Raw genomic sequence first — 18,829 nt, 5'->3', positions numbered from 1 at the left:
GAGGAGTGTAGTGGAGAGACTCGTGGTTCAGGGAAGTCGTGCTTAAGGAAAGTCGTGGTTTTGGAAAGTCGTGGTTTTGGAAAGTCGTGGTTTTGGAAAGTCGTGGTTTTGGAAAGTCGTGGTTTTTGAAAGTCGTGGTTCCGGCTTCGTTGTTCAGGTAAGTCGTTATAAAATTATCGTTGTTAAGGATGTTTCCCGGCATGTGTATCTCTACAGCAAAATATGCTAGAACAAGGAAGTCACTGACAAAACTTATGGGGCTAGAAGGCTTTATCTGGTGTCACGGTCTGCATTTCTATCATTGCTGGGCCTTGGCAGAGCCGACCCTTACTCTTGTAATAATACATGTGAATAGAGCCAGTTGAGGTGGGGCAGTTGAGGCTTCATGCGGACTCATTATTTAACCCCTCAGAAGAGGAAATCATGTTCGAGATGGAGAAAGTCAATGCCCATTCAATCCTTGGCACCTTTTTGAAGACATACCTTCCACTTCTTGATAGAAGACTTCCGTTTCTATGCTCATTCAGTCCTTACCCTGGTGGAGTGATCACCAATATGTAACACCACAGTGCACTCTGCCTGTCCATTCCCTCCTTCACATGCCAGTACATACAGAGCACTGCAGTCCAGTGCCTGCACTTCTCCAGGCATAACACACGCCCGAGCCGCCACATGCCTCTTCATACGTCAGACACCATGGACACAGTCCTGGGCTTTTATTACACAAATCACTTTAATGGAGTGCATTCGTCTGACTGGCTCAACCGGAAAGTCTATAACTTCAATAAAAACCCACGGCTAGAAAAATGACTTAATAGGATAGATTTGACAATTTCCGTTACACACCACAAATCGCATACATGCACGCCCGCTAGCGGAGAAGTGTGGCTCAGGGGTTAGAGGCAGCAGACCCGGAAGTTGAGATCGGTCCTGGACCAGGGTTCAATTCCCCGCCTTGGCGGGTCTTGGGCTAAAAATTCCACGGACTCGATAATTCTCGCCCCGGTGCCTCCTCGACTCATGGGTTCACACTCTGCGACTCTGGGCAATAGCTTTCTTAATCTCCACAACGGCCCCTCGCGGCGGGATGCCTGACTTTCACCTTGTGGATACCCTGCTATCTCACAGGGGAATACCAGGAAGGGTTCCCTAAGCAAGCGCCGGGAAACCCACTGCGGGTAGCTGTGCGCTATATAAGCTCAACTACATTTACATTTACATTTACATTTACATTAGCTGTATTTTTAACACACATTTGGAGTTTTCTTTGTGGAAAGTTTCACTAAGTTTGACTTGATCGTCTGCTTTAAAAGGAATAAACGTGGTTTAGTATTTTGTAAGCAGGTTAACATTTTAAATTATGTATCTTTGCTGGACTTTTAAGTGTATTCGTTAGCCTGTGCTTGTTTATTCACAGCAGAGAATAAACGGTTACGGGCCATGAGGGATAGAACAGCATTTTCAAATGCCGTTTGTTACAGTGGTTATTCATGGAAGTGCTGCATTGCTGTGCGATGGCAAACGTGGGATGAGGGAGAGACAGACAGACAGACAGATCTACAGATGCCACATGGAGATGCAGCTGCTAAATTCCATTCCTGACGCATCATGAATCCAAAGCTCTCCAGCACAACTGATTTAATGTACAACAATTCCACATACTGAACTCTGGTCACTTATCCAAGGGATCTGGTATAGGAATGCCAGAGATGGGCGAAACACAACCTAACAAGCATTAGCAAAGCTAATAGGCCTGTCCTTCGAGAGCTGGCTGCATAACTATTTTTCTTTTTTAATTTTTACCATGAACATATCCCACACAAATAAATATGTATCTATCGAGAAAACATGCAGCCACCTAAATGTGGCTGCCATATGCTTGCATTAAAACAATTCAATTACAAATCATTCTATGTGATTGTGCGGTTTGTGATTTTCGTATTTAAATGACAAGCCTTTCCATTGCGCCATGTATTGCATTTGTTTTAAGGAGACAAGAATAAATCATCACAAAGAACTCCAAACGCAGGCAGCTACAATGTCACTTAAACGCACACAGCAACTTTAACTGGGAGGTAGAAAATAGATCAACATCTAACTGGGCACTCCGAGTGCAGACAAAATAAATAGCTGGCACTTAAATTGGATATAAAGATAAATACAATAAAACTCTTTGAACCAAAATGATTACTAAACAAAAAGGGACTACTTCTAGGTGGATGTGCACAATGCACAGGGGCTTTGTTCAGTCACTGAAAGTGAAAGGAGCAGACAGGTATAGTAGCACTCATCCATTGCACCATGCTCTATGCTGTGACGGGAAGAAGCAAGATAGGAATGATAATTTATCAGACCAATAGATGAAGTCCTTTGACCAATAGCATTTTAATACATTTTTTTGAAAAAACAATAGTCTGGAGACAAACCTAAAGCACTGCCAGAGGCTAGACCTAACAAGCATGGTCAAAGTCAATAGGGTTTGTCTATGCAAGATCTGTTGGCTTTTTCAGTGTTTGTTTGTTTTTTATTCCTCTGGAACTAAGATGACTCCTTTGGAAACAGCGAAAGATGGGGAATCGTCTGTACACCAGGTGGCAGCACATCCACTATTTTGGATGGGAAGGGAGAGGAAACCTTTTCTTTATACAACCCTCACTCATTCTGTAGTGACATCAGGGCTTTAAGTGGGATGAAAAAACTGGGGGGGGTCTCTCAAAGGGGTGTGGCCAATGTAATTAAGGGTGTGGCTTAATACATAAGCTAAAAATCTGTGCTTAGCATAGTGTGCGGCCCGGCTTGTATTTTACTGTTTCTGTCATTGCATCCAGATATATGATACAACAAGAAACATCATCCCTACAACAAGGCAGGACTATTGGCTTTGTCTATGGTTGTTAGTTGCATAGGATAAATTAAGCACCAACTATGGCTTGTTGTATATAATATTGAAACAGCTTCCACTTAAAGCCCTGGTGACACCACAACAATGTTTCTGCTCTTAAGTTTCAAAAAGAGAAGGGAAATCCAGAGAGAAAATGACTACCTTTAAAGGATTTCCCTTCCCCTACAACGCTCCCCTGGCATGACGTCATGCCGTAACTTCTCCGCTAGTGAGAAGTGAGCAGCGCACATCGATGTGCCGCTGTCACTGCAGTCCAGAGCGCCTGTGCCAGGGCACAAAACAGAGCCTGATAAAGTCCCGTTTTGAGCCCCCCTTTAAGAAAAACTGCTAGTGATCAGACCCGGTGAGACCCGGCTCACTTAAAGCCCTGAGTGACATGCTTTATCATCCGGTTCACCTAAACTCCTAAAGGTCGGGTGGGCTCAACTCTATTTCAGGGAGCACTTATGAAGATTGGGAGTAATTTTAAAGATGCAATTCCTCACCTCCTCTAAAAGTATCCTTTATTAGTAAGGTGGGTTGCTCAAGGTCACTCTCCTCTAGACCGGGGACCTGCCACACACATCTCTCCAGGAATAAAAGGATATCCCTAATTAACAACACTTTAAATCCCGTCAGAGCTCGCAAAAGAAAACTTTTGCATCGCTCATATATGTCCATTTCTATAAGTATTTTTCTTCCCGAGGCTGTGCTCCAGTTTGTGAAGAGCTCCGAGGAGCTATATGTTAAAAATCAGTAGTAGGAAACTGCATTTTATATTTTTTTTTAAATGATCACAAAACTCTGCTTACCTACACTCAACCAGACAAAATGCTAATGTGAAATATAGGTCTGCCTGCTGGATATGTGATGCATCACGTCTGTGTGCTATATTCGTGATACCATGTGCCACTCACTCCACTCATGTAAATGTCGAAAATTGAATAAAACTTATTTGAACAAAAAAAAAATAGCGATTGGATTTAGTTTACAGAGTGTCAAGTCGGCACCGAGTCAAGACCGGGCGTTGGGGGGTGGGGAGTAGGAGGGGCGAGAGAGAGAGAGTGTCTTTCTTTCTAGTCAAAGTCAAATTCCATGCAGGCCGACAGAGCCCTTCATGCTTCCGAGACCAATATACGAGCTCCATTCCACTGCTCAGTACCCACAGTGCTTTGCAACAGAAAGACTACAGGACACAGGGAGCGCTTGAGGCCCTTTCTGACGGATCTAATGTCGAGGAGGGCTGGTGCGCGCGGCCGCTCCACCCTCCCGCAGGGCTCCAGTCACAAGCAGCGCCCTGGAGGGGAGGACTGGTGCGCATGGCCTGCAGGGCTCCAGTGAGAAGCAGCGCCTCGAGGGCCTGCTATGCGCTCACGTTTTCGGAATGCAGCCACCTTTGGGCGTCGGCGGGCTGGTATGCTCGTGCATTATGACAGGAAGGCCCAGTGAGGCGCATTCTGGAAGGAATCCCTTTAACTGTTTCCTCCCCGGCCGGGATGAATTAATGGGATCACTGCATCCCTAAACCAATTACAAGCGTCTCAGATCCATCTGGAACGCGCCAATGCAAAGACGGGGTGTGCGTGTGGGGGGCTGAGTCATGCACCATTTTTTTTTTAAGTGAACTAGTATTTGCCGCCACATTCACACCACACGAACAGTCGTTTCTAGCACCCTGCGCACACACTGTAGGAAACTGGGAGAAGACCAGAATTAAAGATCACTGATCTTGGATCTGTCCAGATCCAAGATCACTGATCTTGGATCTGTCCAGATCCCAGACATGATTGACAACAGTGATCCGCTCTAAGTGGGATGAAAAACCTGGGGTCTCTTAAAGGGGCGTGGCTGTAATTGTGTTTAGCATGGTGTGCTGCCCCACTTGTATTTTGCTGCTTCTGTCATGATACAACAAGTAACATTATACCTACAACAAGTCAGGACTATTGGCTTTGTCAATGTTGTTAGTTGCATAAGTTAAATAAGCAGGGCCTGTATATAATATTGAAAAAGCTTTCACTTAAAAGCCATGATGACACCACAACAATGCTGCTGCTCCTGAGTTTCAAAAAGAGAAGCGAAATTCTGAGAGAAAATGACTCTTTAAAGGATCTCCCTTCCCCCTACAACGCTCCCCTGGCATGACGTCATGCCGTAACTTCTCCACTAGTGAGAAGTGAGCAGTGTGAGCACCACATCGATGTGCCGCTGCCACTGCGGTCCGGAAAAACATGTATCACCTATGCTGTAAAAAAACCTGCGGCGGGTCGGGGACAATCGATATTTGCCCGGCGGTATTGCCTCTGTGACCCTCTAGTTATTTAATCAATGAAGAGGCAGGCGCTGGAGACTGGAAAGCAGGAAACAAGGTTTTTATTCTCTCCGGAGGAGAACACAACGAAACGGACAGAAGGTATCGTTCTGAGGTGCTCTAACTGCATCCCTGAGGCCTGGCCTCTTATACACAAGTTTATGACTTTATTGTACATTACACATTCATGTTAAAGCTTTGATGTATGAAAAAGACATTCCCGGAACTCCCTTTGAGCCCGTTCCCACACACATTTACAGTCGAAGTCCCCACCCTAGTCACAACAGGTGATGAGTATCACGCAGCTGGATATTCCGCCGATTCACGGAATGTGGGGGTTTGATCGGATCTCATGGAGTGGGTGCTTTGATCAACCCGGGGATCCTTTGATGGGGGAAGCTTTTTATTGTACGGGGAGGGGCAAGGGATGGTATCGGCAGAGCTGGGTGTCGGCCTGGGAACGGGGAAGACAAAACGGGCACATGGGGAAAAAGGGGGTTTGCATCTAAGGGCCATGAAAGGGAAGCAGGGAGGTGTCGCGCTGGGAACAGGATGAGGGCCTGGGGCAGAGCAGCGCCGAAAAGGGGTTTATGACTCAAGGCAGGTGCAAGCAGGGGGTGGTCAGCGTGCAGGCTTAGTGAAGGCGAAGGGCTATGTCAAGGGCCAGCGGCATGCAAAAGGGTTCGTTCTGATCGGGGCATCTAACAAAATGGCGGGCGCGCACGACAAAAGTGTGGCATCAGGGGGAGAGGCAAGATGGCGCAGATAATGTTCACCGAAACGTACTAATTTTCAACAGTCCTCCCTTTAACATATTCAAGACATCTTGCTGGTTCATTTTCTACTCGGTTCTATTGTGGTGGGCATGAGAAAGAAAACGGTAGGAACCCTAGATGAAAAGAGTCGTAAACAATACATTTAACATTTCTAGTTTTTAGGAGGTGGGCCTATTTGATAAACTTTGATCAATTTGTCTAGCAGGAAAGTCATAGAAATGCAATACAAAAACGATTCTGTAGCGAGAGCAGCAAGCATATTTCATACTGGCAGGTTATTACATATATATCAGGTTCGGATTGGAGCATGATCAATACGATGGCGGCTGGGAGAGAAATGAGGTCTAGCAGAAGCGGCGATTGGGGATGTCAAATGTTCTTTGCTGCCTTTCGTTGGCGCTGTTGAGCACCGGCGGTGGAGCTACAAGTCCAGCTCTGTTCTAAGTTCTGCGTTGCAGGGCACGACCCTTTCCTCGCGTTTCTGGTCGGAAAGGTCCTTTTCGCCCTGTGTCCTTTGAGGTGATTGTCAGAAAGTTCAGATGGAAGAAGAGCGTTCAAAACAGTCCATAGGGTAGGTCAGAGGAAAAGGGGGATGGAGCAAGGCCAAATTAGGAACAGACTAGGGGAACGAGAGACTTCAAATAGGCGAGCGTGTGACCGAATTCAGAGAGCGGGGACTTGTCGACAGACACTGGGCATCGAGCAGGGGCATCAGGTCGACCCTTTCTTCTCATGTTGTCGAAAACAGTGCCTCGTCCTGCAGCTCTTTTCTGTCGTGGTCTCGCCTTGGCTAATGTCGCAGGTGTTCCTTAGTCTGCAGTCAGGCCTCGTGCTCCCACATCCGGTCCTTCTCTCCTCCAACAGCAGTACCCTTAAACAAGTTTGAAAAGACAGTCTTTAGTGAATTTGCAGATGAAGATAATCAAAAAGTCTATTTCTCTCCCAGCTCCAGGCAAAGAATGAAAAATGCCCGTTATGTTAGTGTTTACAACTGGCATATGAATGACCGGTGACGGGTTTGTTGGATTTACCATGACTTTCCTTTACAATTAGTTACTACACAGGTATTTTGCTGAGAGACGAACATGGCTGAACATTTCCTTTCTATTGCTTTTCAACTACTACAGGGTTCATTTTGATGATTTCTTTACCTTGGACTAGTCTGTTAACCTTGTAAAACATCATTCTGGGTCCTACGTAACCTTTTATAGCCCGATTACTTAATTAGGAAGGACAGGGGTTTTATGGGAAACAACCAGGGACATAGGAAACTTGTGGTAAGGGCACAAATCGACCCATCTCTCACAACCGGAAATGGGGGGGTAGTTTCATAATTCCAGTTTTGGGCGGCTGATACAGGGGAGGTAACAGGGGTGATCATTCTTTCGGTTTGGGTATTGCGACGATTCGGGGAGGGGAGGGTCGCGTATTCTGAGGTCCTTGTTTTATACCATAGGAGCCGTCGACATGTAGTTCCCTTATTTCGGGCCAGATTAGGGAACCTCTGTCGTCTTACCTGTCCTTTCCCTTACGGCCCAACCTCGGTTTATTGACTTCTAGCGGAAAAGGAGAGGTAATGACGCGGTCTCAGGGTGATTGTATTAAAGACAAGTTTTTGTGCAAATACTGACGGTATTTGAAGCCAATTAGGAGGTGTGCTAGGGGTGGCAATCTGCCAATTTCGGGGCTAATCACTCGGAAGAGTGGGAGTGCAAAAATAGAGGGAGAGAGAGAGAGAGAGAGAGAGAGAGAGAGAGAGAGAGAGAGAGAGAGAGAGAGAGAGAGAGAGAGAGAGAGAGAGAGAGAGAGAGAGAGAGAGAGAGAGAGAGAGAGAGAGAGAGTGCAACGGCAGGCTAAATAGTACACGTGCAACAGAGAGGGTGGCAGTGTATTCAAGAAAGGCTATTTAGTGCATTACACAGTAAAGGGCATTCACGGGTCTGCGTTAGAATCTTGTAATCATGCAGTTTGAGCATTAGACAGGGTAGAGGGGACGTGCCTTGAGAAAAAGGAAAGAAGAAAGGAGGTACCATTTTGTCGCACTTTCTCGCATTCTCGGTCCTTCGACCAGTTAGGCCGACGCCTCAGTCACACACACACACATTCCCTCATAGTTTCGCATCATACGTGACATGGGTTCATTCGTCCGGTCTGGTTTAAGGGAGATCACTTTTTATCAGGTTGTGCTAATTTTTCGGGTTTGTTCGATACGTGAGTAGTTTGCAGGCGTGCTTAGACACCACCTTGCGGCGCTAGTCCGCTTCGTGTATTAGACATGGCAAGGCTTCGGATCTTCGCCACACCTCGGCTGTAATTTCTGATGTAACCTGCAGAGGGAGGAAAAAGGGGGTGGGGGAGACAGCATTCGCGCATATTCAAACACATGGATTCATAAGACCTTTACTTACCTCTTACTCGTCTTTCCTCCTCGGGGCAGGGTCCCCGGGGATATGGTTTCTGGAGTCGGGGGGGGTAGTGTGTCCATATAGGTCGTGGGCGGGGAAACGTAAAAAAGGAAACCAGAGGTGCTTAGTGCGAGGTATCTAGTCAAAGGATGTATCTCACTATCGGGATCCTTAAACCTCCTTCAACGCTGTGGCGTTCTAAGGTTCTTCGGTTCTTGGGTCAGCTCCGTTCCCTGGTACTTTGGAACGTTGTACTTTATAACATTTACATTATTTCATTTCACCCTCCTTTTACATTCCCTCATTTACACCGTTCGTTTTACCCATCCTTGGAAGTCAAGGTCTTCCTCTACGCGAGAGTTCATGGGTCAGTCGCGTACTTTGAAGGCGGAGTGTCGTGTTGTCGATCCGATCCGTCCTCCGGGGCTGGGCAACCATCTTCTTTTAACCTTAAAGAGAGAGCAGAGTAGGGTGCACAGAAAAGAACCTTCCCACCGATCCCACATTTTTAAAATAAAGCATGCAATACCCGTCCATAGTTTCAAAAACTTTATTTTGTAAAATTATTTCAGCATGTGGATCATGAGGGTGCGGTCGTATTTGGCCGGTCGTGGTAACGGCTAAAGTGCTTACAGTGGGGGGGGTGTCGCTTGCAGCAAAAAACATCGGAAAGTTTTACTCATTTCATTTGTAAGAAACTAAAACGTCTATTAATTGGCTGGGGGTTCGGGGGCATTTATTTTCATAATTTAGAAGCATAATCACAATAGTTGTAATCAGATTTCCTATATGCATACCGTACGTGTGCGTCGTAAATGAGGTTTACATCAATTATAAAAATATAATACATTGTACATTTGTAATCAACATTTGTAACGGGGATCCTTTCATACTGTTCGTCGAGTGAGTTCTCCTTGTCTTTTCTAGCCAAGTGTACAAAGGATCATATAAAATCTCAGAACATCAAGTTTATATTAGTGCGAAGGAACACCACGAGGTGTTCGTAAGTTCCGATTGATACCAGCGCCATTTCGGGCGGGGTCGGCTCAGTCCGGAAGCAGCATCAGGGGAAATGTTTCCCATTACTGGCAGTTTGGACCAGAGTCCTTTTCGGCAGTTCTAGAATTCATGCTAACAGAAGGAGTGGCAATGTCATGTTTGTTTCGTTGGCGATCAAGGCAGCCGTCCCTTACCGGAAACCTGCAAAGGCCGAAGGTTCCGTCGGGGACCTTTGTAGGATCTTCAAGGCTGCGGAGATGCTGTCGGAGATGGGGGTTCGTGCTCCAGGGGGCAAATGTTCGAGTTATATGGCTGGTCAAAGTTACTCTAGTGGCCGGGGCCCGTTTTCCAGCGGACCCAGACGCCATTTTGAGGCCCTACCGGGGCCACTCTCGTCGAGTTTGCAAGAGTGGAAGAGATCCTTCGGAGTGAAAGGAAGAGGTCTCTGTTTTGTGAAAGCGGGACGTTCGGCTGGGGTGCAGCTGTGATGCCCCCACCTGGGGGGGGGCGAGGGAGACTGGTTTGCATCGTCTCCTTCTCCCGGTGCACTCCAGGCCGCTCCTTTTCATCGCCCCGCATGAAGGTTTCTCCACATCCGGTGTTCCCCAAGACCTGTGCTCGGTGCTGTGGGAGTATGGCCACCATTGCACGTTCGGTGCTGCGCAAGTACTGGGGTGCCACCATGGTGTGTTCGGTGCTGTGGAAGTATTGGCACCATCGCCTGACTGGGGGTGTTCGGCGTCGGGCCGGGGGCTGGGAAACCTCCTACCGGTGGAGGTGGGAGAGGCTCGTCCGCGTCGCCTCTCCCTCCCAGCCCAACTTGGACAAATTGTTGTGGAGGTACGTGCAGGACATCCCGCCGTCCAGAGCTGCTGCGGCTGTTACGGAAGAGAAAAGGAAAAAAGGTGCCTCGTTCTCCTCTGGACATGTGGCGGGACTACCTACAACAGCCCGGGCTGCTGGCTCCTGCCTCTCCTCCGGCTCCCCCATACGTTAAGATTTCCTGACCAAGAGTTGGCGGCCGGGCCCGCCTTATATGGGTTGCCGTTGGTTGGGCGTAGCCGTAACCCTGCCCAACTTTGGAAGGTTCCAGAATGGGGGGGGGGGCGAATGTTCTGTTTGACTTTCATTTTCCTACAGTTTTACCGTTATTATTCCTTGTTTGTTGTGCTAAATTAAAAGTTCAAGTTCATTAATGGTCTACGGATTTTGTTTTACCATTTCTTTCTTTCAAGGTTGCTTTTATGCTAAGTTTCTGCTAACAGAGGTTGAGTAACACGGAAACACGTGTAGAGGGATGACGCAGATTTGTACATTACATACACACAAACTCAGACGGGGGACAGTACAAGTACGACATACAAAGACCCAAGACGAATATAAAACAGTTATTGGTCATAATTATCTCTTTCCGTCTGTGAATTTGAAACGAGGCTGGGTTCCTGTCTTGACGTTGCCCGACCTAGGAGAACTTGAGCATGCCGCTGAGATTTTCCTGGCGAAATCTGTGCCATCGGGCATAATCAAACGTGGTGGTTCTGTCTGGTCTGTCTATGTAAGTCGGGTTCTTCTTTGTCTCGCGCTTTTTCCCGTACTGCCGGTCTGTCGTTCCTGTCGGCCCTTTGCCTTTACTCACGCTCAGTAGAGTCGGGCATTGGGCTTTCCAGTGTCCGACATACCTACAGAAAGCGCATTGGTCTGGCCCTAAGTCTAGTCGTCTTTTGCACAGTGTCGGGGGATAAGTTGTGGGTAGCGGTGTCCTGGGGTTGTCCTGTCGGTATATTTCTCTACTTGGTTTGTCCTCGTCTTTTCTCTGTCGTTTCGTAGCCTCTCTGCGCCACATACCGAGACTGTCGAGCATAATTGGCGTTGTCTTATTATTTCGAAGGGCTATTTCTAACGTTTCTATTTTATCAAGGTCAAAGGATCCTGTCAGTGGCCACTGTTTGTCTTGACTATCTTCGGTATACCTGTGCCACAATTTATTATAGGCTATGGTTTATGAACATGTCCTTATTAGGGGTGCCTTCTAGTGGAGCTATATGGTCCACCTCTAATACGCGGTCCGGGCTAAACAGGCTATTTATCAGTGGGGAGAAGACAGACATGACGGCTCGTAACGAGGGACTAAAAAGTCAGCACTGCCTATCTTATCACTAGGTGCAAAGACCGTACAGAATATTTCTATTCGACGTTGTTTGCAGGCAGTGAATACCTCATGGATCAAAAAAAAATGATAATAACCAAACGACCAATAAATAACAATGGGGAGAATGAGTAGGTCCGCAAAGATCTGCGTTACCTACCCTTTTCACTATCTGCAAAAAGGGTGGTCTCTTCCCTGTTTGCAGACAGGGAATCTCCAGGAAACAATAGTTTTGCGAACAACAGTTCAGTTTCAAGTAATTATTGAGTGGGGGAGAAAAAATAAGCACGGCTGCTGCCCTACCTATCCTCCACTGCTTACAAAGAGAGAGCCTGTTGTTTCTCCGTTTGTAGACAGTGAATCTCCAAATAAAAATAAAAAGAGCAATACTAGTATTTTTAAACAATCAAGCAATCAAGCAATTATTACGACCTTACCCGGACCATATGGACAGTTTCTTGTCTTCCGAATCCAGCGCCCGATCGTCCTCTTTTTCTCGTATTTCTCACGGCACTCCTGATGGTTCCCAGTCAGGACCGTAGATCACTCGAGAGAGGTCTGTTCGGAACTAGTGAAGTTCGGATGATCGGCTGCCAGACGAGGGTCTATTGGGCAAGAGCTCTCCCGATCGTTGCAGTCGTTCACTCTGTCGTCGGGACCTCTCCCACTGGATCCACGAGTCGCTGATGGGCCCCACGCTTGGGACGCCAATTGTAAAAAAACCTGCGGCGGGTCGGGGACAATCGATATTTGCCCGGCGGTATTGCCTCTGTGACCCTCTAGTTATTTAATCAATGAAGAGGCAGGCGCTGGAGACTGGAAAGCAGGAAACAAGGTTTTTATTCTCTCCGGAGGAGAACACAACGAAACGGACAGAAGGTATCGTTCTGAGGTGCTCTAACTGCATCCCTGAGGCCTGGCCTCTTATACACAAGTTTATGACTTTATTGTACATTACACATTCATGTTAAAGCTTTGATGTATGAAAAAGACATTCCCGGAACTCCCTTTGAGCCCGTTCCCACACACATTTACAGTCGAAGTCCCCACCCTAGTCACAACAGGTGATGAGTATCACGCAGCTGGATATTCCGCCGATTCACGGAATGTGGGGGTTTGATCGGATCTCATGGAGTGGGTGCTTTGATCAACCCGGGGATCCTTTGATGGGGGAAGCTTTTTATTGTACGGGGAGGGGCAAGGGATGGTATCGGCAGAGCTGGGTGTCGGCCTGGGAACGGGGAAGACAAAACGGGCACATGGGGAAAAAGGGGGTTTGCATCTAAGGGCCGGAGATCATGAAAGGGAAGCAGGGAGGTGTCGCGCTGGGAACAGGATGAGGGCCTGGGGCAGAGCAGCGCCGAAAAGGGGTTTATGACTCAAGGCAGGTGCAAGCAGGGGGTGGTCAGCGTGCAGGCTTAGTGAAGGCGAAGGGCTATGTCAAGGGCCAGCGGCATGCAAAAGGGTTCGTTCTGATCGGGGCATCTAACAAAATGGCGGGCGCGCACGACAAAAGTGTGGCATCAGGGGGAGAGGCAAGATGGCGCAGATAATGTTCACCGAAACGTACTAATTTTCAACAATGCCAGGGCACAAAACAGAGCCCCATAGAGACCCTTTCAAGGCCCCCTTTTAAAAACTGCCGGTGCTCAGACCCGGTCCACTTAAAGCCCTGGGAGGGACTCAGGTGACCATTGGTCAATGAGGTCACAGAGGATCTCAAATCGCCAGCAGGCGTCAAAGCAACGTTCAGAGATGCTTATTGTTCAGTGATTGTTAGTGATGCGGAACTGGGGAAAGAGCATCGTGTTTTTTCTTCTTCAATAGACGGCCCCTTGAAGAACCCAGGTCCCACTGCGGTTAGACATCATCTAGATCCCTCTCAAGTGAGTTTAGCCGGTATGGTGCCAAATCCATCCCCTCCTACAGTGTAAGGGAAACAAGCACCTTCTAACATTCATTCGGGCCAGGGCTGATCTTCAGAAGCCCCACTGGATGGCATTCCTTGGGTAACCCTCAGCCACAGGCCCTCTGGTCCAAAAAACAAGCGCTAAGAGGTCAAGTAACAGGCGAACATGTGCTATATAAAAAACATAACTACCTAAACATATGGCTTCGACCAGGAACGTGGAATGGAACAAGGCTATTGAAGAAAAGACTAAGTGGCCTTTATGGACCCAAGCGGCAGTACAACAGAGCACACCTACCTTGAGCAGCCAGGTGAGCACGGAGTCACGATATGGGACAAATTTGTTCTTGTTCTTGCCAGCACTTTGGTCTGCAAGGGCAGAGATGACCAACCCGAGCGTGGTGAGGGACCTGCATGTGGAAGAGGAATGAACATTCAAAGTTACACAGCACAAAGACAAGAGAAGACGAGCCAGGGACAGGACCAAGAAAAGGAAAACCTGGTTCTGCACCCAGTATATCACAGGAGATTGAGAAGCCAGGTTCAGCAACCCCGATAGCACAGGTCATGAAAAAGGAAGCCAGGTTCTGCGCCCAGAGCATCTCAGGAGATCACAAGGGACCCCAGGTTCTCCACCCTGCACCCAGCATATTACAGGAAGCCAGGTTCAGCACTCAGCTTATCACAGGACATAAAAAAGGACCCCGGGTTCTCCACCCTGCAACCAGCGTATTACAGGAAGCCAGGTTCAGCACTCGGCTTATCACAGGACATAAAAAAGGACCCCGGGTTCTCCACCCTGCAACCAGCGTATTACAGGAAGCCACGTTCAGCACTCAGCTTATCACAGGACATCAAAAGGGAAGCCAGGTTCTACACTCCGCTTATCACAGGACATCAAAAGGGAAGCCAGGTTCTGCACTCCGCTTATCGCAGGACATGAAAAGGGAAGCCAGGTTATGCATTCAGCTTATCACAGGACATCAAAAGAGACCCCAGGTTCTCCACCCTGCACCCAGCATATTACAGGAAGCCAGGTTCAGCACTCAGCTTATCACAGGACATAAAAAGGGACCCCGGGTTCTCCACCCTGCACCCAGCGTATTACAGGAAGCCACGTTCAGCACTCAGCTTATCACAGGACATGAAAAGGGAAGCCGGGTTCTGCACTCAGCATATCACAGGACATGAAAAGAGAAGCCAGGTTCAGCACTCCGCTTATCACAGGACATCAAAGGGGAAGCCAGGTTCTCTGCATAGCTTATCACAGGAGATAACAAAGAAGCCAAATTATTTGCCCATCGAATCAAGGGACATGAAAGTAAAGACCAGTTCCTGCACCCAGATCTAAGGAGAATACAAGGGAAGCCAGATAATTGCACCCAGCGTATTACAGAAAGCCAGGTTCTGCACTCAGTTTATGGCTTTTCGTCCAAGTTTCTGTCCATGGTGGGAGCGAATTATAGCTGCCCTCGATCCAGGGTCTCGGTCAACGGCCACCTGTCGACCTTCTTTTCCCACTCCCATGGCACAAGGCAGGGGTGCCCGCTTTCTCCCCTGCTCTTTGCCCGGAGTATAGAGCCGTTGGCGATAGCGGTGCGGGAACATCCAGATATCCGGGGACTGCCTTTCACGGGCGAGCAACATAAAATCTCTTTATTTGCAGATGACGTCCTGTTATCCCTTTCGGACCCCGCACACTCCCTCCCCCATGTTCAGACCGAACTGGCGCGCTTCGAGGCGGTGGCGGGCTTTAAAGTCAACTACGACAAGTCCTTTATTTTAAATCTTACGCTCTCCCTGACCCCCTTCGCCCGCTGTCTCCCCTGCCGTGGACCCTTTCTTCCCTTCTGTACCTGGGGGTCCACCTTACCCCCACAGTGGGGAAACTGTACGCTGCCAATTCCCCCCCCCCCCCCCCCCCCCTGCTGGAGCGTATCCGCTCCGATCTGAGGCGATGGCTGCCTCTGTACATCTCGTGGCTGGGAAGGATACACACGATTAAAATGACCCTCCTCCCCAAGCTGCTGTATTTATTCCAGGCGCTACCCATCGTCGTAGATGCTGACTTCTTTCGCTGTGTTAAAACTCTTATGCTCCGCTTTATTTGGCAAGGAGGGCGGGCTCGCTTTTCCTTTACCGCTCTTAGGCGCCGACAGGAGGGGGGGGCGGGGGGGGGGGGGGGGTTGGCCTTCCGGATATGCTTCTCTATTATAAAGCGGCGCAGCTTAGGGTACTGGTAGAGTGGTCTCAGCCGATGTCAGAGAAACACTGGCTACATATGGACAGGAGTGTGGCGGGAAGATCGATATGGGATCTGGCGTGGAAGCCCAAAGGAGACAGACCTAAGAATGCGTATATCAGCACTCCCACTGGCACCACCCTGAAGGTGTGGGACTCGATCGCCGGAGACAAGAGGTGGACGACGTTCCCCTCCCCCTTTACGCCCATCCATTTCAATCCTGCCTTCCCGCCTGCCCTATGTGAGGGGCCCTTTGATGACTGGAGGAGGGGGGGCTGTTTCGCCCTTACCCACTTGTTCCATGGAGATGCCCCGCTAACATTTGACAACTGCAGACGGGACTATGAGGTCCTGCCAGCGGAGCGGTACCATCATGCCCAGCTACTTCACTGATACAGAAAAGGGGGTGTGAGTCCCTTGCTCATTGCACCATCAGGATTCAAGCAAGCCGGGCCGAAGACGGCTGTAATGCCAGAAACCGGTCCCCGGAAGCTTGTTTCCTTCCCAGTGTAAGAATTGGCTTTTGTAGTCTGGTCTGCCCTGTTCCCATGATGCACTGGGCCAGGGACAGACTAATTTGCATACAGCCAGGTTCTGAAACTGGGATGGTGCAATGAGCTAAAAAACGGTGTTGGATCTAGCCCTGATCTCTTGACTGGGTGAGAGTACTCTGCTTAATTCACAGACTCTGTCCATCACCACCCCTTGTTGTAAATAATATAGCTACTTCACTGGGCGCTCTCCCCTGCGGTTCGCGACGCAGCCACTAGAGCTCTTACCCCCTTTGAGGCCTTCATTGCCCGGGCCTCTGGCATGCGGGGAGTTATCTCCTTTCTCTACTGTCACCTCTTGTCCACGGCGGTTTCCCACAGGCTGAGATACATGGGCCTCTGGGAAGAATTGTTGGACCGTGAGATATCAGATGTAGAGTGGTCGCAATTGTGGAGAGACTTAGCGAAACACAATCACTCCATTGAACTTCGTGAGGCCCATCTTAAAACGATGATGGACTGGTACCTCACCCCGCTAAATTACTCCGCATATATCCTGGCACTTCCGACAGATGTTGGCGGGGCTGTGGCCTGTTAGGTGACTTTCGCCACATTTGGTGGGACTGCCCCGCTATCCGCCCCTACTGGGAGGAAATCCTTTCCCATATTAAAGACATCCTGGGATACCCCGTGGCAGACTCAATGGCACACGTGCTACTGGGCCTCCGAGATCCACTGCTGGAACATCAGACCCGGGCGGATAAGAAGATCCTATGGTTGTGCATTGGGGCGGCCAAGACTACCCTACCGGCGGCTTGGAAGAAGAAAGAGGCCCCGGCGATCTCTTTGTGGTATGCTAGAATGTGGAGATTGTTAAGCATGGAGCGCATGGCCGAGGTCTTCCTGGGCGATTTAAATTTTTTTACCTTCCACTGGGGTCCACTGGTTCGCTTCCTCTCTAGGGGGTTGCCATCTGCAGTCTACCCACCCACGTTGCGGGGCCTACATCTCTTCCAGGTATGAATGCTGGACGTATGGATGAGAGTGTACGAGGGATGCTACCACCACCAGGAGGGGGGGTTTGGGGGGGAATTTTCTGACGTTTCTTCTTTTGGTTTATCTGGGACGCTATGCCTCGATTGTGGCAGGAGGCATACAGCGGTTTGTCCAAAGGGGCTTCCACCGGTTGCAGTTCTCCACGATTAATGGGAGCCAATGGATCTGTGTCGCTATTGACTGGGGACACACCTGGCCTGGATTGCACTTACTGTGACTGTTTATCTTACGAGCCCTGGTAATTTCGATGGTTGTCTTCGCCCATACCCTTAAGATCCTCCCGCCTGCCTTGATTAACCCCCTGCGAGGGATGTTGTGCGAGATTGTCGCAAGTTTTTTTTTTCTTTCTCTGTTTTTCTTTCAATAAAATACACCTTTGACAAAAAAAGAAAAGGGAAGGCGGGTTCTGCATTCAGCTTATCACAGGACATGAAAGTGAAAGCCAGTTTCTGCACACAGAGCATCTCAGGAGAATACAAGGGAAGCACGATCCTGCACCCAGCACAATACAGGCAGTCATAATGGAAGCCATGCTCTGCGCCCAGTACAGCTCAGGAGAATAAGAGGGGAGCCAAATCCTGCACCCAAATTTTTAGAGAAAGCCAGGTTCTGCGCTCAGCGTGTCTTAGGAATGACAAGGAAAACCAGGTTATGCACATAGTGTATCACAGGAGGTCACAAGGGAAGTCAGGATGAGCATTTCATGTAACGGCTGGTGATTGGAGACTCTGTTACACGGGTGACAGAGTAAAGGAGCAAGGAGGCAACATGAAAGATGAGAAGGAAACCAGGCATTACTTCTACTGATATGGGCGAGGGGTTGGAGCATGGAGGACCTGCTCAGCTGTGTGTCTGATGGAAGCGCAGCAGGTAAATGCGACGCACAAGTTACTTACCTTCGGTAACGATATATCTGTAAGAAACAGTAGTTAGTATTAGATTCCTTACCTTAGAATACCCCCAGGCGTCAGACTGAATCCGGAAACTTTTGCGTAGCAGTACCCCTGCGCGTCGGTAGGCGTCGTCTGCGGCTCCACGTCGGTCGTCGGCGTCGTTGGCGCCGGGATTACGTCGCCGGAGTACTTAGACGCCGCCCTCGCGCGCTGACGTCAGTTCTTATACATAGCTTTTCCACGCCAGGAACGCAGAGCCATGATAAAAACCAAAACTGGTGCCATGAAACTAGGGTCCTGAAAGGGAATGACCTTAACCCTAGATATCGGTTCGGAGAACGGGGAGGATGGGTGGGGCGGTAAGGAATCTAATACTAACTACTGTTTCTTACAGATATATCGTTACCGAAGGTAAGTAACTTGTGAATCTGAAAGAAACAGGTTAGTATTAGATTCCTTACCTTAGAATAGATACCCCAGCAATACCAACCCCGGTGGAGGGTCTGCGAACCAATGATCACACCAGAAAGTCCTGGAGAACGGAACGGCCAAAGAAGCCATCTCTCCGGATTTGGCTGTCCAGGCAGTAGTGTCTTGCAAACGTGTGCAGCGAGACCCATGTAGCTGCCTGACAGATGTCCTGCATGGGGACTCCTCAGCCCAGGGCAGTAGTAGCCGCCGTGGCCCGTGTGGAATGGGCACGAAGCCCCACAGGAGGCT

General features: G+C 48.9%; 1 protein-coding gene across 2 annotated transcripts in view; it reads right to left on the bottom strand.

Annotated features, from left to right (window-relative positions):
* The window catches only part of KIF13B (kinesin family member 13B), a 701,202-nt gene that overhangs the window by 330,375 nt on the left and 351,998 nt on the right, over nucleotides 1–18,829 (bottom strand). For both annotated transcript variants that reach the window (XM_078649880.1, XM_078649879.1), the window contains one exon: nucleotides 13,726–13,837. In XM_078649880.1, the coding sequence (XP_078506006.1) occupies nucleotides 13,726–13,837 (112 nt within the window). The remainder of the gene's footprint in view (nucleotides 1–13,725; nucleotides 13,838–18,829) is intronic.

The sequence above is a fragment of the Lissotriton helveticus genome, chromosome 6, assembly GCF_964261635.1.
Source record: "Lissotriton helveticus chromosome 6, aLisHel1.1, whole genome shotgun sequence".
Lineage (NCBI taxonomy): Eukaryota > Metazoa > Chordata > Amphibia > Caudata > Salamandridae > Lissotriton > Lissotriton helveticus.
The sequence above is the reverse complement of the archived record's forward strand: the minus strand, read 5'-3'. Positions and strand labels throughout refer to the sequence as shown.